This window comes from Carettochelys insculpta, chromosome 2, assembly GCF_033958435.1.
Source record: "Carettochelys insculpta isolate YL-2023 chromosome 2, ASM3395843v1, whole genome shotgun sequence".
NCBI classification, from domain to species: Eukaryota; Metazoa; Chordata; order Testudines; family Carettochelyidae; genus Carettochelys; species Carettochelys insculpta.
The window spans coordinates 162172894-162194154 of NC_134138.1; the positions used below are offsets into that span (position 1 = coordinate 162172894).

General features: G+C 43.4%; 1 protein-coding gene and 1 long non-coding RNA gene across 2 annotated transcripts in view; one reads left to right on the forward strand and one right to left on the reverse strand.

The window, feature by feature from the left end:
- Positions 1–2355: 2355 nt before the first annotated feature.
- Positions 2356–17713, reverse strand: LOC142009625 (uncharacterized). Its single transcript, XR_012644532.1, has 3 exons — positions 17433–17713; positions 4229–4344; positions 2356–3886 (listed from the first exon to the last, which is right to left on the reverse strand). It is a non-coding gene; the product is annotated as an uncharacterized LOC142009625 (long non-coding RNA).
- The window catches only part of TGFBR1 (transforming growth factor beta receptor 1), an 89344-nt gene continuing 85059 nt past the window's right edge, over positions 16977–21261 (forward strand). The window contains exon 1 of the mRNA XM_074987943.1: positions 16977–17108. Coding sequence (XP_074844044.1) covers positions 17030–17108 — 79 coding nt within the window. The 5' untranslated portion in view covers positions 16977–17029. The remainder of the gene's footprint in view (positions 17109–21261) is intronic.

Genomic DNA, 21261 nt, shown 5'->3' on the forward strand with positions numbered 1-21261 from the left:
GGGTGTGTGACCACTCTAAATAGCCCAGCTTGAAACCCATGTGGGCCTAGGTGGAGTGAGGTGCCTGCCTGTGGCAGCTGCAGGTAGGGAGCAGTGAGGGGTGGAGCAAGGGGCAGAGAAGGTTGAGATAGAGCTATATGGGTGGGAGTACAGGGGGATGCAGTGTAAGCCTCAAGGGGCCTCCCTCCCTGCTTCCTCTAGGCAGGAAAAAAAATGTTGGATTGTGATGTCTTCTATGACTCACTGAAAGGCGGTGGGGGAAAGAGGAATCTCTATTAGGGGAGGGGTTTCACTGTGTACCCACTCCATGAGAAGGTGAGAGAGAAATACGTAAAATCAGCCAAACCATCATTCATTTATGCTGGTAACTCGTGACTTGCCTATGTGGTAGGTTATCTTCATTTTTAGAGATGATGAAACTGATGAAGAAAGTGCAGAGCTTTCCATAGAGCGCAGACGTCCTGACACCTGGCTTTGCATGTTCACTGCAAAACCACCTGTCCTTTCCTTGAGATGTTTTGGCTTTTCTGATTTTTGGTTGTCTCCCTGATCTGCTTCTATCAGTGTTTTCTCTCTGTTTCTTCCCTCACTGCTAGGTGTGTCTTTTCTCAAATTTTATTAATATTAATAAGACCATAAAACAAAGTTCATATTAAGAATTACATTCTCAATTAAAATTATTGTATTATAGTCAAACAAGACCTGAAGAAAATTATAAAATATACCTAAAACATAATCTATAATAATTTTTCTTTCTAATAGAAGTATATTTTCTTTGGTGGTCTTGAATTCTACCAGTTTTTGTTTGTGCGGCCCTCAGTAGGCTGTGAGTTTGACATGCCTGCTGATTAGCTGGTTTTTTGTTAATCCACAGGAAGCCTGGCTTTGAGCAAGCTCACAGCTATATGACGGAGGAGGGGCAGAGCTGAACTCCCGCCTCATGTTCCGATGGAAATCAGCATGTGTGCCGCTCTTGGTACACGTTCTGACCCCTGACTTAGAGATTTGGAGAAGTTTGCTCTGAACTTTTGAACCTAAGCTCCAGAACTGCCCTACCCACCCATTAAGAAGGGCTATCAATTTTAAATTGGCCATTAAAGGACATCAAGATACAAAGAATAGGGAATGGCCCTATCATGCCTCACACATGGTATTTGTAGGGGAGCTCATCTCTTGAACTGAACACTAAAGATAAACAGGGGGCCACAAGAAAAAGTTTCATTCCTTAACTGTTTGAACTCTCACTGTTCCAGAGACATTAAACTGCCCTAGATCCATCCTGAAAGACATTTTAATTGTCAGATTACTATATCTTTGTCATCTGTAGATAATAACTCATTTGTGGTTTTTGTGCTTGATTGCTTTAACCTGCGAATAATGCTTATTTCATTTTCCTAGTCAATAAACCTATAGTAACAGAGAGGAAGCCACGCTAGTCTATACACTATCAAAACAAAAAGCAGTCAAGTAGCACTTTAAAGACTAGCAAAATAGTTTATTAGGTGAACTTTCGTGGGACAGACCCACTTCTTCAGACCATATGGTGGTTTTGCAGTGAACATGCAAAGCTAGGTGTCAGGACGTCTGCGCTCTATGGAAAGCTCTGCACTTTCTTCATCAGTTTCATCATCTCTAAAAATGAAGATAACCTAGCACATAGGCAAGTAATGAGTTACCAGCATATGGTCTGAAGAAGTGGGTCTGTCCCACAAAAGCTCACCTAATAAACTATTTTGCTAGTCTTTAAAGTGCTACTTGACTGATTTTTGTTTTAATAAACCTACAGTTAGTTTACGAAAGAATTAGCTCCAGGCACCATCTTTGTAAGAGCTAAAATTTATCGGCCTGGCAGCCATTTGACGTGTGTGTGTGTGTGTGTGTGTGTGTGTGTGTGTCCACTTATCACTAAGTCCAGCTTGTCTGAGTGGTAAGATAAACCAGAGGGCCTTAATGGAAAAAAAACCATGGCTGCTGGATCTCAGGCTCATCCATCTCATTAAAAATGTTGAAATATGCTACTGTTTTATGTATGTATGCGTAGTCATATTTACGTACCAATTAATAAAATGTTTACGTTCTACATACTTATTTTCTTACACGTGCCACAATGCCCATTGTTTTTTATTACATTAGACAGGTTGGTGGGTGGAGGTGGAGGGGAGGGGACTGTTAATTGCAAGAACAATAAGTGGGGCTTGATGTGAAAAGCTTGCTCATCCTTGCATTAAAGAATGCATTTTCAGCAATAGCTCCCCCTGAAATAACCCTGAAAACAGTTATGATATGAATGTGATGGAAACATTTTTAGCACTGTTGCAAGAAAAACTCTTCACACTTGTTGCCAGTGATGTTGGATTTAGTTCCATAGTTTCATAGATGTATTTTATAGGTATTAGTTATACAAAAGTATTGTTTTAGCAACATTTGAGCTTGGATCCAGGTTTGAGTAAACCACATCTAGCGTCACTGGTTTGTTGTGCACTTTTCAGTATGGCACAGGAAATGCCTATGGTGTCAGCAGCAGCAGGACAGGTAAACTTCCTTTCAGGATTTATTGGAGGAGGAAATCACAACAAAGTAAAAATATCAACATTTCCTGAAGCTTTGTGATTCATGAGAAGTTTGATACAGTTAACATGTACTTAACATTCAATAATACAAATTCTAAAAAATACCACAAACAGCCATGTCTACAGCAGCCCAAATCTTTGAAATGGCCATGCAGCAGATAGGAATAAGGGGATTTTGAAGTTCCTTTCAAAAAGGACCCCTGTCTGGACAAGCTGCGCAGGAGCGAAAAGCAGCAATTTTGAAGAGCCACGGCCGGTGGCATGCTAATGAGATGCTGAATATGCATTTCAGCACCTCATTAGTAATCTTCGAAATGGCCATGCAAATGGCCATTTTGAAGATTTGGGCTAGTGTAGACATAGCCAAGGTGACACACATTTTAAGGCCCAATGTTTCATGATTTGTCATAATAAAGAATTATTACTGAAGCAGACACAAGTTCAGGATCCATAATCTTCGAAGCAACACCCTCACTCACTCACCATCAGCCCTAAAACATTATAGTTTCCAATAAGGCCACTAATTTTGACTTGTGTACCAAAAGCTATCAAATCACTAAGCAGCAAAGGTATGATGCAACTGCACCTGGAACAGATTTTAAAAGTCTATTAAAGCTAATGTTTGAGAAGAAAATGCAAATGGAAAACAGCTTCTTAAAGGAAAGGTTTTGTGTATCAACGTTTATACATGGATTATCTAAAAGTCTTGACACATTATAATATGTAATCAACATTGAACCAAAAAGTCTAAAGCTCTACCAACTGAGCTAGCCATCCTACATTCTGCTTTAGCCACCATGGCCAAGATACTCAAAGATATATAGAAGCCAAATCCAATTGATTTCAGTGCTAGGTAGGAACTAAATGCTGTTGAGGATCTCAACCGAGTTTACCAGAAAAATATTGACAAAATGGAGGAAGTGCAGGGAAAAGCAGTAAAAATGGGGAAGGGACTGATTTATGGAGGGAAATTACATGAGAAAAACTTTCCCCAAGAGATGCTTAGACAAGTAGAAGATGTAATAAAAGTATACAGACAGCTAAAGAATATAACGCCAAGGAGGAACAGGGATTATTTGCGGTAATCCACAAAGAAAAACTAAGGTTTGACCTACACAAGCAAAAAGACAACTTTCTGACAACAGTTGTTAGCAACGGGTTTGGCTGAACTGATCTGAAAATGGTTTACCGGCTACTGGACAGGACAAAATATTTTCAGCATCATTGCAGAAAATACTGAGACCATTTTTGGTGGTGTTTGCTGCTCATGTCATATGCACTTCCCTTTTTCTTCCCCTACCGCCAAGGAGACAGAGCTGTAAAGAAAAGTTAAAAGGACAATGTGAACTCAGATTTGCCCCAAATTTAGTCGTAAACTATACGGTGCAGAAGTGGGAACCTGAAAGTAAATCTAACTACAAACAAAAGTGAAGTTGTCTTCAAAATTTTTTTCAATGCCCACGCTCTGAAAAATGGGGATTGGGCAGTTTTGAAGGAAACAAACAAAAAAAAAAAGAATAAGCACAAGAATATGGGATTTTAAAATTCTTTCATTTTTAACAATTTAAGCCCCCAGTTTTGCACTGGACTCGGTGTTTGGCCGATGCTACATTCTTGCTAAGCCTAACAGAAACCTTAGTGCCACTCATTTACATTACCTCATCGTTTTTTCCTTGCTTGGGTAGACAGCAGAGTTTGAACCCAGGAACTTCAGAGGTACAGCACTGGTCTTGTCCACTTAAGATGAATAAACAACTTGTGGGGAAAGTAGGATCTGTAGTAACAGAGAGATTAGTTTACATCCATTTGGCACTGCTGCTACAGCTGCTGGCATAGTGTGTCCAGTTGTGGTGTCCACAGTTCAAGAAGAAGAATCGTAAATTGGAGAGAGTTCAGAAAAGACCATGAGATTAATTAAAGAATTAGAAAGCATACCATATCATGACAGATTTATTGCTTAATCTATTCATTTTAAGAGAAGATTAAATGGCAATTTGATTACAGTTTACAAATACCTATTTGGAGAACAAATACTTGATAATGGACTCCTTCATCTAACAGCAAAAGGCATACTAAGATCAATGCCTGGAAGTTGAAGCTAGACAAATTCAGACTGGAAATAAGACATAACTGAAGTAAATCAGTCACTGGAACAATTTACCAAGTATTGCGGTGCTTTCCCCATTTCTGTCAGTTTTTAAATTGAGTGCGTCTTTCAAAAAGATATATACTAGGGTGATCCTTTCTGGCCTTTGAATCTAAATGAACAAGCCACTAAAGATCGCATACCACGTTCTTTCTCACTGGGTACATAACTGTTTCTGAGTGATCAGGGGCAGGTTGTGTGCTAGTTTGATTCTTGGGGTTTGTGCCTGGCTCTCAGAAACGGTCTTATGGGGACAGCACTAATTATAGCCAGGATAACCAAGCACACAGATTTGCATATCTAACTTGTAAAGCAGCATGGGAGAGAACTGAATCTATTGTTAGACTCCTAAAGGCTATCCCTGGTTGTGCTTGAAATGACCTTGTCCCTTCTCTGCACCCCACTCATAGTTACTTTCTTTAGTGCATGCCCAGAGCTTAAGGGTGCATCTGCAATGTTCACCTACCATCCGAAGTGGAGGCAAGGATACAGAGGCATATTACTGGCTCCACTCCTTGGACACTCACTTGCCATCACCCCACTGTGGGGATCTGCTCCACCAGGCACCCTGCTACTGGCCAATTGCTGTGCCTTTCTGCTCACTGCCCTGCTGGTTGATTGACATGCCTCTCCTCCCTGCTGGCCACTTGCTGTGCCTCTCTGCAAGTCACTCACTGAGACATTTCAGGGTCCACCACGTCTAGCACAGTTCTTGGTGACTTCAGCTGTTAGTGGGGGAGCCTCGCTGCTGGTGCACGCTGAGAAGTCTCTTCCCTCAGAGGCACTGTTCCGAAGCAGGTCTAATACTCAGACCTAGGTACTGGTGATTTCAACTTTGCAGCATGTACTACAACACTAAATGGACTCTAAATTAACACTTTTATAACACATTTTGGAGGAGGAGAGTGTGACAGCATCTAGGGTTTTTATGCAGGAAACATACCCCCAGGCACGCATATATAAGTGTGTGAGATTTAGTTAAGGATGTGTTCCTCAGTCAGGAAATGCCACGTACAGTTCTGTTGCCCTTCATTCACACAACAAGGATAACACCACTTTATTACACCTGCCCCAATAACAAGGAAACCAAGGATCCCATACTACCCAAAAGGGACCATATGGGCATGCAATTCCATCATGCTGAGCATGTAGGCAGGGTGGGTGCACCCATATAAATGAGCTCAGCTCCTGAAGTTCTTTTCTACAGCCCATCATTAGAAGTGAGGAAAGAGCTCATTCACACTCTGCTTACACTCTAAATACCAACAGGATGTGATAGAGAGGTTGTTGCTCAGAAATGTAGGTGACCAGAGTGAAGTAGAGATGAGAAAATATAATAGGGAAACTTGAATTTTTTGGGAAAAAGTGGGAAAGGCAACCAGTGGGAAGCTTGGATGGACGATGAAGATTTGAGAACTTTTTTTGAGAACTATTTTATTTATTTTAAGGAAGACCAGCCACAAGATAGAATTGCTTGTGGTGAATATCATTTGCATGGCCATTTTGAAGTTTTTGGCTCGTGTAGACACGGCCTCTCTCTCTCTCATCTCTGTTATCTTTGCTACCACTATTCTCAGAACAGCCTTTTGTTTTTCCACTCTCTAACTTAAATTCTACCCTCTGCAATAACACATTACTCACCGATCGAAGCGGGCAGGCCTGGGCTTCTAGACGGTTCAGAGGAGTCAGTGAGTATTGTACCCTGACATTACAGCGTAAGTTTAAACCATAAGTGCAGTTAGTCAAGTAACTTGTATTAGTTTTTATAACATTAAGTAAAATCTGTCTGTAACCAGATATTAACTGTATTAAACATCTTAAGTTTGTATCTGTTAAGTGCTGCTTTAATGCCATCGTGCTGCTAAAATAAACAAATCGTAAGTGCTGCTAAAAGTGTTGCGTGTGAAATCACTGGAAATCTCAAAAATGCACTGTCTCAGGCTTTTTATGTTAACTCAGGAAAGGCATGAACCTTAATCTTTAAATTTTAAGTCAGATTGGTAAGACTTCCCAAATCCATAATTCCAATAAAATCCCCCGCTTCCCCACTCTACACTGTATCTAAACTACAGGGAACTTTTGGCAAAAGATATGCAAATTGTGGTCTGCAATTTGCATATCTTTTGTTGACAGTTCTGTAGGGAGAGTGTTCCCCAATATTTGGCCCATCCACATGGGAAAAGCCACTCTTTTGAGACATGCTTTCTGCCTCATGGCACGAGGTATACAAGGGATGTCAGCAGAATGTGTCCATTTTTCCAAGAGTGGTCTTGGAAAAGTGTACACGTTTGGACACCACAGACTTCTGTTGAGAGCCCTCCGCTCTCCCAGTTGAAGCCTGCAGTTTAGACAGCCTATGAGCAATGACAATGGTGGAAGCAAAACAGTTAGGCCTGGGCTATGCAAAAGTTTTCAGCCTTTCTACAGCCAGTGGCATTATAACCAATGCCAGTTGTGACAACAGGTACTACAGGCCCCAGGGTAAGGTGAGAAGGTGGCCTCAGTCTCTACCCTTGAAGGGGCAGGGCCTAGGGCATTCAGCCCTCAGTGTCTCCCAGACTGCAGTGCTGCCACAGCAATTCAAAGAGGCCCTGGGCTGCTGCCAAATTCTTAACCAAAGCTGACACTTTTATGTGGAACTCAAGTCACAAACTCTTTCTTCTTATCAACCGGTAGAATGTCATAATACTCAATGTAAAAAATTGATAATAGGAACTAGGAGAAACAAAATCAGTAATAAATAAAATTGAACAGTAATGAATTCAAAATTACCTTGACTCTTTGCTGTTAATTTGTGAATGAGCAAAATTAAGGAATCTTCTAGAGTCAGTAGAAATGTACCATAAAATAGTATATTATTTTTAACTACAACTGTCTAATATAATAAAAGCATCCTGATTGATTAATAACTTAGACTGGTTAATTAAGTCACACAGGGCTTGACTACACTTGCCTCCAACTTTGAAGGGGGCATGTTAATCAGGGTGACAGGAGATTACTAATGAAGAGCTGCAGTGAATATGCAGCACTTTGTTAGTCTAATTCTCCCCCACAGCGACTTCGAAGCTTCAAACTTAGAAGTGCCAGCATGCGTGTAGCCGTGGGCACTTCAAAGTACTCATGCTATTTCAAAGTACCTTTATTCCTCCCCCCCCCATACTCCAATCTCCAATTCACCGCAGGACTTCATTAGTAATGTCCTGTCACCCTGATTACCATGCCCCCTTCAAAGGTGGGGGCAAGCATAGACCCAGCCACTATGTGTTAAAAGGCCTCTTAGTCTACAAAGGAGCTACTGTGATTAGCTGTCTTTCCTCCTGAGGGAAGGCAAACATCCAGAACTGCTCTATGTGGTAGGGAACTATTTCTCCCTCAATGTTTGGCAGACACAAAATTCCCCTACCCTGTCTAACACAGATTGGTCAGTCATATGCTGGATTGAAGGGTTACTCAACTGGACATGAAGCTCCTTGTCTCAGAATTTAATGCTGGCCCTCTCCCAGAGCTGTGGTGAAAACTGGGTGATGAGACTTCCCCTTTGATGACTGGGGAGAGAAGCTGGGAATGAGGGAGAAGGGTAGTTGAGAAAGAAACAGAAACTCAGACTTTCAAGGGGGTATGTTTGGGATGGACATAGTTGTGTTGGTTCTGGGGCGGGGGAGTAAATTAATTTATTGTGAGGAGTCTGCATGTCTGTATTGGCAGGTATAGTGATTAACTGAAAATTGGAGAATTGGGTGATGGTTCTCCTCTCCTTTGGTATGGGTTCCCAATAGTCTAGGAAGTGCCTGATAGGATCTCTCCTATGAGGTGTAAGATGTTTGAATCATTTACCAACTACTTTCACACCTTGCTCAGTTGGGAGGTTGCTCCAATTACTGCAACCCTTGGTGTAGATGAACAAAGCCACCAGTTTTGGATGGTGGTTTGCAGGAATTTGAGCACTGGATTGATGGGTAAGTTGGATAAGAAAAAAATTGAGGTAGTTTGTCACAAGAATGTAGAAAGAAAACACCTACGGAGTGCTGGAATAGTGGTTGATGGAAGATAAAGGAGAAATAAAGGGAGATTGAGTTGCAGTAGCCACAGAGAGGAGGAGGAGAATAGGGTGTTGTCCTGACTAAATCCTGAAAAAATGGAGGCTTAAATCTTGCCGTAAGAACAAGCTGTAATGTTGCACTGTCCATTTTGAAAACTCTTTAAAGGCCAAGACCCTATCACAGTCCATCTCTTTCTTCCACATCCTGAGCCTTAATGGAAATCAATGGCATCACAGCATGAGAAACTTGCTTGTTGGTAGTGGTTACCTCAGATAAGGTACTAGCACAAAGCAGGGCAAAATATAGCCCTTAGGCCCCACCCTGCTTGGGACGCAGAAAAGCTGGCTGTGAGTTCTTTGAACAGCTGTAAGCACTGGGGTGGGAGGGAAAGGCTTCCCATGCTGCTCCTTCCCCCAACAAAATCTTGCAGCTCCCATTGGCCAGTGTCTGACCAATAGGCGCTGTCTTTGTTTGCAGGACAGGCAGCAAGTAAAGCACCTTTCTGTCTGTCCTTGGCTCATAGAGTTCAGTTCAGAGCAGTTCACATGGCTCTTGCAGCTACTCTGAGCACATGCGTGGACCTAAAGGTAGGGACCCTAGCTACCGAAATTACTGGACTTCTAGCCATGAGCCACCCAGGTAAGTGTGTCCTGGCCAGTTCCTGCCTATGGCACCCCAGGCCCTCTCTCCTGCAAAACCTCTGCCTCTCTTCCTGCACCCTGTGTAAATGCTTTACATCTCTCCTCTAGGTCTCAACCCTCTTCCAGACCCTGCATTCCAATCCCTACCCTGGTCACAATCCAAATCCCTGCACCCCCTCCTGCCCCAGATCTTAACCCCTTCCTAGACTGTGTACCCCTTCTTCAGGTCAGAATCCTCTCATGTACCCCAGTCCCTGCCCCTCCTCCTTCACCTAAACTCCTTCCCAGATTCCACACCCCCTCCTATACTCCAATCTCTTATCCTGAGCTCCTTCTGCACCCAGCCTCCATCCCAGACCCTGAAGCTCTTCCATTAATATCATGGAAGTGTGCAACTCTTGACCACTTAACTAAATTCTTGGAGTGGACGCTTAGCAAAAAACTATTGCCCACCTCTAGACTAGCATGCGGTCAAGAGTCTGGAGGGAATGGGGATGTTTGATAAAACTATTGCTTCAACTGTAAGCAGTATTTTACTTTTTAGGAATGTTCCTAGTTGGTGAGATGCATCTTAGTCCACCACTTTCTTCATTTTTTGGCTGACAGCTTCCTGACTAATTTTTGGTTATCGCAAATGTAAGCACATCGTGATGGAATTGGGACCATCTGCAGGCTGCGTATTTGGGATCAGAATATTGGTGATGAAAGGCAAAGCATAAAGAGTAATGCAAAGAGCTCTGAAGGTATTAATACCTAGATGTAAGGTAGCATTGTTCATAAATAAGTCTCAAAATGCTTTATCGGCATCAGCATCATCTCAATTTTGCAAACACGGGGGTAAAGTGACTTGACCAAGGTCATCCAGCAGGCCAGTGGCAGACTCAGGAACAGAACACAGACCTCCTAAATCCCACTTGTGTACTCTATACATTGGGAAATACTGGGTCTCTAACTTAAGGTTGATAAAATTACCAATTTAATTTCCATAATAAAATTTTAAATTACAGTTCAGGCTGCTAAGTGCAATTAAAGAGAGACAAAATTCAAGCTATCTTAATTGTCCTCCACTATTTCTTAATATCAGTATTTTGTTTTACTTTAATACAGGCTGAACCAATTCTTTATATGTATATTTGGACAACAATGTATTTTGTAGTATCAAATTTGATTGTTACATTCAAACAGGAACTGCTCATAACTTATGTCAGATTGTAAAGATGTTAACTAACTTTTCTCTTTAGTGACATTAAGAGTACAAAAAATTTTTCTGGGCAATAAAAAAAAAATTCAGTTTGGATGTTTATATGCCATGACGATAGTTGCTATGAAAGAAGGGGAAGGGGGAAGACGGAATGAATAAGTATTGCAGTCTTAAATCATGAATATTTTTAATAACTTTGTGCAGAGTGTTTGCATGCTTCTATTACTACAGCGGCGGTACGAAAATGTAGAATACCAAAACAACAATTTAAATGAGTCATCTAGTTCATTTAGGATATATCTTTGCAGCAGTTATCTTAAGTTAGTCTAGTGCGAGCAAAAGCAGACGCATGAAATAATACTTGAGCTGTTGTGTCCTTGCTGATGGCACTGTTTGCTTGCATGCAGCCTTAAGACTTGTGGCACGTAAACTATGTTTTTTTGTGTTGCAGTGAATTAGGTGGATGTATTATTTCTTCCCTAATGTATTGTGGGAGAACTTGACTGTCCTTTTGTAGGTGAACTTGAAGCAGGGGCAGGAAATGAAGGACTAATAGCTTTGGAGTGGCTCTAGAGCCTGGCCCATGCTATATTAACAGTTGTGCTCACTGGAAAGCTGTATCCCACAGAAGGGCCAGCCAATTTCAGTTAGAAGCAGCACCGTACAAGAGGCTTTTTGTGTTCACAAATGGAACACTAACCCATGTCTGTATGTATAGCACTGCAGCAGTACGGGTACAGCTGCACCACTGTAGGACATCCAGTGAAGAGAGCTGTCAAGTCTGCATTTAAAAATACCTCCTCTGTGAACATCAGAAGCTATGTCAACAGGAGAGGATTTTCCACGCTGTAGATGGTTGTTTATTCACACACATTATGCAGACATACAGTGTCGACATAGTGTTTGTTAGTGGCACTCCTCAGTTTAATGTTGTAGTGAAGATAAGGCTGTTAGATGTTGCAGCATTTTCAAGGCAAATTTAAGAATGCCTGAAAGCTGGTCAGTTTTTTGTTTTTGTTCAGCGGTGCAAGTGAATGTGGTGTGTCCCACCTGTATCCTTACATGGTGACTGCCATACTAAGATTTATAAAAGAAAGCTGAGTGAAGAAGAAGCAATGGGCTTAAATTACAGCAAGGGAGATTTATGTTAGCTCTTAGGAAAAACTTCCTCACTGTCAGAGTGGTTAAGCATTGGGATGAATTGCCTGGGGGAGCTGTGAAATCCCCATCATGGGAGGATTTTTAAGAGCAGGCCAGACCCTATCAAGGATGGTCTAGATCAGGGGTCTGCAAGGACTTTAAGTACTTCTTTGTGGCTCTCAACGCTGTAATTGCAAAGTAAAAAACAAAAACCTTCCCATTATTTTTAATAAATAGCGAATGTAAAAAAGCCCAACAATGAACAACTCGTATCTAAATAGCAAATGATGTGATCTCAAAATGTTGGATAAATCCCCCTTTAATATGTGCAGTGCATTGTGGGATATGATCCTGTATCTCTGTTTTGATTGTGTTGCTAATAGTCTTGATTTTTAAAACGAAACTTGCGGCTTTCCTACTGCAAGGGCAACACACACAAAGAGAGAGAACTAAAATTAAATGTGTAATACAGTAACTCCCCAACTAACGCTGTTAATTTGTTCGGAAGGTCACTGTGTAAATTGAAAACCATGTAAGTCCAACACTGCTTAAATATATTTTTGACACATACATTCATTTCAATGGATAGTTAAAGCTAAAAAAGTAGGGTTTATAAAAACAAAATATTAAGAAAATGAAAATTTATTCAGTATAATACATATATAAAATGTAACGTTAAGAAAACTAATATTTACTTTTCAATAATTTGTGGCTCAGATTCTGCAGATGTTGGTGGCATTGGATCTTTTCTATTTTCTTTAAGTACATGTACTTGTCCAGAGATGTTTGTACTGTAGCTTTTTCCTTCTCATCATAATCACTCTATAGCACGCAATAGCATCATGTCATGCACTGCTCTAGACTTCTCTGTGAACCTTTTGGTGTTTGGGTCCTGAACCTCTAAACCAGCCAGTCCTTTCTTGATCATATCAAAATATTCTGCCATCTGCTTAGTCACAAATCTTTTTGATGGCTCAGCCTCCTGTTCTTCCTCTGAAACTTCAAATTCCTTTCTATGGTCTTCGAGCTCCATTAAATCTTCATTGCCAATTTCTGTGCATGACATTGTAACAATTCATTGAGACCATTTTCCTTAAGATTTAATTCTGATTTTCTGTCCATTTCCATGAGGTTGTTAATTACATCTTGCTGTTCAAATCCCCTGAAGTTCTCAACAAACTGGGGGGGGTAGCTTTTTCCAAACGGCATTCATGTTAGATGTTGTAATTTCGATGCTACCTGGTGTGATGTTCTTAACAGCTTTGTAAATATCATATTCTTTCCAGAACTGCCTCAATAGTATTCCATTCTCCACTTCAGTAACCTTCACTGCCTGTCTGAATGTTCTTCATAGGCAGGGTGACCATCTGTCCCGTCTTGGGCGGGACAGCCCCATATTTTGGGTGCCATCCTGGTGTCCCGATTTATTTTGCAAAAGGGGCTAATTGCCCTGTATTCTGCTCTTAGAACAGGTGGCAGCCACTGTTTCTGGCACTCTGCAGCTGGGGGAGCTGGACCTGCTCAGCTGCTGCCCAGCTTTCCCTGGCTGGGGGACCCGGGAGCCTGACCCACATGACAGCGCAGCTGCCGCCTGACTTCCCCCACTTGGGGAAGCTGGGAGCTGGACCTGTCCGGCTTCCCCCAGCTGGCAGGACCAGGATCAGTGTGGCTCTCGTCTGGCTTCCCACAGCTGGTGGAAGCCAGGAGCTTTGCTAAGGGGGCAGCAGCCCTGTTCCCAGTGCCCTAAGTCATGGGGCAGTGAAGAATTGGAGCTGCCCCCAGGTAGCCCCTCCAGCATGGCGGCAGCCCCCACCTGACTCCCAGGTAGGGAGACCATCCATCCCGTTTTGGCTGGGATGCCCCCATGTCCCATATTTGGCTGGGGGAGGTATGGTCACCCTATTCGTAGGTAATGTTTTTTAAAAGTCTGTGTCATGCCTTGATCCATAAGTTGTATGAGAGAAGTTGTGTTTGGGGGCAAATACGTCATCTTGATGTTTTCATGATAGTCATATAGAGCTGCTGGGTGATCTGGGGCATTGTCAACCAGCAGCATGATCTTAAATGGTAGGTTATTTTCCTTGCAATATTTTTTGACCTTCTGCACAAAATGGTAGAAAAACCAGTCTTGGAAAATTAGTTGAGTCGCCCATGCCTTTGGATTGGATTTCCACACAGCAAGTAGCAAAGCCTTTGCAATGTTTTTGAGGGCCCGAGCGTTTTTACTATGGTTAACTAACAGGGGTTTTATTTTGCAGTCCCTGGCAGCATTTCCACCAAGTAGGAGCTTCAGCTTGTCCTTTGATACTTTGAATCCTGGCATATTTCTTTTTCTTTTGCTATGTAAGAACAATATGGCATTTTTTTTCTGGCATAATCCAGTTTCATCAACATTAAAAATCTGTTGTGGTAGGTAGTCCTCATTTTTGATGATTTCTGACAAAGCCTTAAGGAGCTCTGTGGATGCTACTGCGTCTGCACTGGCAGCCTCACCAGCCACTTTGATGTTAGGAAGTTTAGCACAAGCCTTTAACCTATTAAACCATCCGTGACTTGCACTCAATGTAGCACCAGCAACACTCTCACTACGTTTATCTTTTAGGTCCTTAAAAAGACTCGAGGCTCTCTCTTCTATGAGCATAAGGCTTATTGGCATTCATTGTTGATGTCAGTCTTCAATCCAAACACTCAATCACTGTTCCATTTCTTCTACTAATACATCTCTTTTCTTGAGACTGCATTGGCACAGAACTCTACATGCTGCATAATTCGATCTTCATCTCTTATAGCTGTTCTAATCGTCAACTTACTCATTTTAAAAGCATGTGCAATGTCTTTACTCCTTTTTCATAGGCTGTGTCTACACTAGCCCCAAACTTCGAAATGGCCACGCAAATGGCCATTTCGAAGTTTAGTAGTGAAGCGCTGAAATGCATATTCAGTGCTTCATTAGCATGCGGGTGGCCGCGGCGCTTCGAAAGTGATGCGGCTCACCGCCGCGCGGCAGTGAGCCGCATCAATTTTGAAGCACCGCGGCTGCCCGCATGCTAATGAAGCACTGAATATGCATTTCAGCGCTTCACTACTAAACTTCGAAATGGCCATTTGCGTAGCCATTTCAAAGTTTGGGGCTAGTGCTGACGTAGCCATATCGTTTAATAATTTCTTCTTTATTTTCTATAGTTACAGTGCCCCTCTTCTTAATCTGAACATTTTCACCACTCATATGTTTCTCAGACATGGTGAGGCATCATAGTTTATGAAGAGCAGTACAGTAACATGACACAACTTGCACCTCCAGGATAACAAATGAAAATGGTGAAAGCGATGCTGTCAGCTGTGCGTCAACATACTAGTAACATCATCTATTGAGCTGCAGTTGAAATAACCATCAAAGGCGCTGATAAGTTACACCATCTATTGAGAGGTAGTTGAACTAAGGATCATAGTAGACCGTCGAGAGGGTTGTTTTCCCACGCAACCTTACGTATCCTGAATTTCACATAAGGTGGGGGTGGCTTTTTCCCCAATGGAACACCCACAGCCACCACTTCCCTGGGATTCCAGGTGGAGGAGTGCCAGTGGCCGCAGCTTCTGAGGGTGGGTGCCAGCTCCCCAGGGCTTTGTGCAGCCAAGAGGAGCTGCCCCTTCATCCCCATAACACCCTATCCCATATTTGGGACAGAGAGATATGGTGACCCTAGCCATGGGAGGGGACAGGGGAGTTAAGCCTGGGGTGGGTTAGGGCTGCAGGGGAGGCAGGGGAGTAGAAGTGAGCCACAGCCATAGCCATGAGTGGAGGTGAGGAGGGTTGAACAGGATTATGAGTTGCTTTACTCACATTAATACAAGTTAAGTGCAACTTGAAATTGTGCATTTTGAGGATTTAGTGTACTGTACTTGTACCGTACTGTTTATGGATTTGTGCAACTTGGGGACTTACTGTAAAATTGGCATTATCAAAGTGGAGTTGGAATGGCTTCAAAACATTGGAAAATTGAAGATGAAAACAGACTTTCAAACTTAATGGACCTAATCCTTTGCATTTATAAGTTCTTCTGGGCTCCCTGTATGTCTCAATGGCATTGAGAAATTCGCCAATAACAAATAATGCAACCCTGTAAGAATATGGAAAAAGTTTGTGAACATCCTGTAGTAAACATTAAACACATTACAAATCACTGTGTTCACTGTTCTTAAAATAGAGGTTACAGAAATTATGGTTTCACATTATTTATTAAGGGCCTTTTTGCAGCCATTTAGGGATCTGAGGCAAATAGAGTAATCAAAAAAAAAAATGCCCTGGGATGGTGCTTGACACTGCCAAGAGGGCAGGCGCCCAGACTCAATGACCTCCCCAGGTCCCTTCCAGCTCTGAGATGTGTTTCCATTGCAGTCCTTTTTAAAAAAAAAAAAAAAGGAACTTTTCTAGCTGTTTTGGTTGCCAGCCCCTGGCCTAGCTGGTGCCTGGTCCTGCTGTGCCTGGCCATAACGATCTCCCCAGTTCTGTGATTCCGTGGTGTGTATATATAGCACGTCTGGAAGGATTAGACCGGAAGGACAGAAACCCCTGAATACCTGATCTTCTATGATGCCGGGCTCTTCCTGCGGCGGGGGAAAAGCTCTCCGGGTGCTGGCTTAGTGAAACCTTATTTGCGCTGTGCGCACAGTCCCCCGCCCCTCCCAACTCCAGCACCCCTGAGCGTGCTCCACTGCTTTCGCATGCGCGCCCGACTCCGGCTGGGGGCCCCGGTTATTTACTTTCTGCCGCCCTGCTCCACTGCCCCGGAACAGGCCCGGCTCTGGCTCCCTTGCTGCACGCTGCAGCCGGAGCGCGCACCCCCGCCTCAGCTCGAGGGCGCTGGAGGGCGCGACCGGGCAGAGGCGGCACGGTAGCGCTGCCCCGGAGCGCCACGCACCCCAATCCCCCACGCGCGCTACCCGGGCCCCTAGCGGAGGGATGCGCAGGCCGGACCCTTCCCCGTGAGCGCGCCCAGCCGGCGTGGGGGGAGGGGACGGCAGTGAGCTCCGCTGCCTCCCCCCTGTCCCACTCCCTGCCTCGCGCCCCGCCGCCCCGCCCACTTGGCCTCGCGCCGAGCCGGTTGTAGTCTCCAGACTCTTGTTGTTGTTCACAATGTCTGCAGCTGCCTGGGAGGCGGGGCTAGGGGCCGCAGCGGCCAATCAGGAGACGCCTGTGTGTCAGTTACATTATATAGTGGCCGCAAGGGCGAGCGCGAGTCTGGGAAGCGGCGGCGGCGCGAGGCTGGAGCTGGGCGCGAGCGGGCGGCGCCATGGAGCTAACGGCCCCACCGCGGCCCTGGGCCGTGCTCTCGCTGGCGGCCGCGGCGCTCCTGCTGCCGGGGGCGGCGGGTGAGTACCGGCCCGGGCGGGAGACGGCTGCGCGGGTCCCCGCCGGCTCCTTTCAACAACATGGCGCAGGGGCCGGCCGGGCGGAGCCTGGGGCCCGCGTCCCTTTGTTGGCCGAGCCCGGCGGCTCTGGGGGTGCAGAGCAGAGGCGGGGCGCCCCCGAGGCTGCTGGGGTGTGGCCGGGCGCCGGCTCGGTCCCTGCCCCTCCCACCTGGCGAGGGTGCCCGAGGTCGGAGTGGGGAGCGCAGTGCTCCTCCAGTGTCTGGGAAGGGGTGAAAAGGGCACCGAGTGCGCAGGCGGACACCCCCTTCCAGCTGCTGCACCCACCGCCTGCGTCCCGGCCCCGTTCCGGGGGCAGTGCTGCCAGCTCCGGTCCGCGCGTCACGCTCCGCATCCGGTCCCGACCCAGCGCTGCAGAGAAGAACCGGCTGCTCCCAGCGTCTCCGCTCACCCCTCCGCCGCTAGGGTCTGGGCGCAGGGGACCCGGCATTCTGCAGCCGGGAATTTGCCGGGCCGTGGCGCGCTGGGCACTCCCCGGGCACTGGCCCCGTGCGTTCTCCTAGTGGCTGTGACCGTCCTCCGCTAGTGATCTAGGGTTCGCGTGGCTGGAGCTGACCCCAATACCAAGACTTGAGCCAGTTGGATTAAAATCTCTTCACTGAAAAACTTCCGCTTCCGCCCCGGGGTGTCCCCTCATCGTAACCGAAATAAGGAACATTCGGCACACAATTACGTGCTGCGTGTTTGGTGTCACAATGTAACTGATTCTGTGTGATTTGCAAAGGTAAAAGGGAGGGTGGAAGGAAGAGGTAGCATCGGCTTTGGATCTACATGGTGAATGTGCCGCTTAGAGGTGAGGCCAAAACACTGACTTTCGGAGACTCAAGAAAGAGTCACTTAGGTCTAGCTCAGTTAGGCAAAGGCTGGCAATATTACGTGTTCATGAACGCCAGATGTGCGATAAGAGCTAGCTTGAGAGGTGGGTTAGGCTAAACGCTGTTTAGATTGTAAATCTGAATTGTATTTAAGCACGGTGTTTTTGTACCCATAGGCTGCAAAACATTTTTTAAAGAAGTACAGTTTACCTAGGTGGAAAACCTAGAGCCCAGCAAAATCCTGCAGTAAATCTGACATTTTAAGAACAGTACGTAGGAGGTATTTTCCAGGAGCTATTTGTGACTTTAGGGAGCAATGACAATAGCAAAACTGTTTTCGGTTCTCCAAAGAACAGGTGATAGGTTCAGTGGTAGCATTTAGTAAATGGCTCCTTTATTAATTTTTAAAACAAACATCCCTAGACCTGCTCACTTATGTGTACTGATTTCTGTAACCCAGCAAATTACAGTCATGAACACCAAAGGTATATAATCCAGATGCACATTCTTACCTTATTTTACACAGTAACATTTTAAGCAAAAAGCAAAACTTCTAGTATATTGCTACTTCTGGCTGTCTTGAACAAATATAATAGCTTTTGAGCTACTTAACTTTCATAACATTTCATGTTTCAGGTGTACATTATTTAGGAAGTATCTGCTAGAGAATATTTACAGAAAGGTTCATTGCTCAGAGTTGGCTTCTTTCCCTTTGTATACAGGTTGGTAAGAGCTTAAGTGATGAGGCATTCTGTTACATCTAAGCTTCCTCAATATATACTGAGTGATCAAGAAAATATAAATAAGGATAGAAAACTATATGCTTTCTGATCACTGGCAGAGAAGGTACACTTTTCAGAATTAATCTGATTTATGGTGTAATTTTTCTAGTCCTATACAAGTACTAAGCCCAAGAATTGAACTTTGTCTGGAAAGCTAAGTCTAGTACAAAACAAACTTCAGACTGTCATTTAGGCTATGTCTACCCTGTGCACCTGACAATGTGCGGATAACACTGGTTACAATGTTTGTATCTGCTCTCTGTCAAATCTCCAGACAACAAAATAAAACCAGGTGGTGGTTTTATCAGCAGGGACAGTATCTCCTATCTGCATAGCACTGTCTGCATAGGCACTTTTCATTGTCAGCGGGGTGTTTTGCCCTGCTAAGCAGCAAAAGTTTTAACTGAAATTCAGTGCAGACAAAGCCTTAGTTGAGATCATATTGGTCTTGATGAAATATTCAGGTGAAAGAAGTTGTTTTCCAAATCTTTCTTTTTAGTATTGCCTGGACCTAATCTAGGGGCTGCAGGTGGAATTTAAGTGAATTGACATTTTTGTGTGAAATTAAACTGCTCTAGATACAGTATTTTTGGTTGATTTATTTTGAGATATGATGGTAGAATATAAACATTCATGTTAAAACTGATCTCCCACATTAGAGGTTCTTAGTAATCAGATAAGTGATTGCTTATTGGGGGTAGGGAGAGAGAACATCTGGCAGTGTGGGGAAGCAGACTGAGTGTGTGAAATTTAATTTAAGAAAAATCACGTTGCAATTTCCTTCTTTCATTAAGGTAGTCAAAGAAGCTTAACAGAACTAAGGATATCTCTTTAACTTTCTTCTGCTTTGCAAAAACGCAGAGGAAAACAGAACAGTTAGGTGTACGTGTAAGATACCCAGTTAAAATAAATGTGATATAAGGTTTTGTTTTGCCTTGTATGAAGACTATCATGGGAGTAGTTAGGTCTGAATTACAAATTTGGATGACCCATTTCTTGGTATCTGTACTAACATGAGAATTCAGTTTAAGTTGGAACCCTCTGAGTGACTTGTTAAAATCGATGGCTCAGTAAACCAATTCAGCACTTTTTTTATTTTGTTGCTTCTTTAGGCAAAATGCTTTTTTCAGTGGACGTTTGCCTGAGAAAGGAGTGTAAAATTGGTCCCATTCTAAAAGTTGTCCAATGTGTGATATACCTAGAACTGTCAATTAGTCACTTTATGACCTTAAGTAACTTTTTCCACAATTGATAAATGCCTTGATTTCAATAGGCACTCTAGTCTTTTTTTAAATCTTTGCCCCAGAGTTTGCCTTTTATATACTGTTGCAGCCCAAGTTGACTGCTGCTGTTTGCATGTGCTTCATGTTTTCATTCTGCATATTTTATCTGTAAAACTCTATTCCCTTTATTTTATTTTAAAAGTTATCGCTGTTGATAACCTTTCTTCCCCTAATCAAGAGGGGTTTTTTCCTTAGTGTGGTTTTTTACATTTTGCTTTCATTTTGACATCAGGTATCTTTCCTTTTTCTTCCTCGCATTCAGGATTTTTAGTTTGGCCAGAAATTGAGATTAGTGGCCTGCTGATATCAACTTGGTTTTTGAAGTCCTACTTCTGTTCCAAGGGACTTGTAAAAGTTTGGTCCCAGGAGGAAACTCTGGAATTTCCTGTCTCACATGATTAGAGTCAGGGTGCCATGGCCACGGTATGTATGTTTCTTATGAAGAAGGGTAGTTATCTGTATTTTACGAATAAAGGTGTTGAGGCTTGGTAAGGTTGTAGACTATGTGGAGAGCCTAAGAAGAAGGATTACTAGAATAGTTTTCTTGGACATCTGGGGCAGTTGTCACCACTCAAAACTAATTTTGAAGGCAGTGTTGGACAACTTATGACACTGACATTTTGAGATTAATATCAAGTTTTGCAGAAGTTAGACTTACGTAAGGCAGTATTAACACTCCACAAGCTCCTACTTCTGCAACAAGAGACCAGACCCTTAACAAAGCAACAACCTTTTCTGTCTCTAATGAGAAGATTACATTAACATAAGTTAAGTACCTTTTTAGTCTGTGGTGGCTATGGTGGACAGTTAGATTGCTATACTATACTCTGGAATTCGCACCCTAGTAATCCATGCTATGTTGTAGAAAGTCTCTCAGCTTTATTAGGGCTTGTCTAACTACAAAGGTTTCTTAAACTAATTATGACAAAAATCAATAAATGCAAGGTGAAAGAGTGTTCACACTTGCTTCCTCTGTCAACATATTGGGTGTGTCTACACTTTATTTGATGGGAAGAAGGATTCTTTCGAAGATGGGCTTACTTTTGAAAGAGCAGCGTCTACACTGACTTCTTTCGAAAGAAGCTCTTTTGATGTTATGATATGCAAATGAGGTGCTACATATGCAAATTTGTGATTTGCATTTTTGATTTACCTAATTTGCGTGCCTCTTTCAAAAGAGGAATGCAAGTGTAGATGCACCCATTGAGTCCCCATT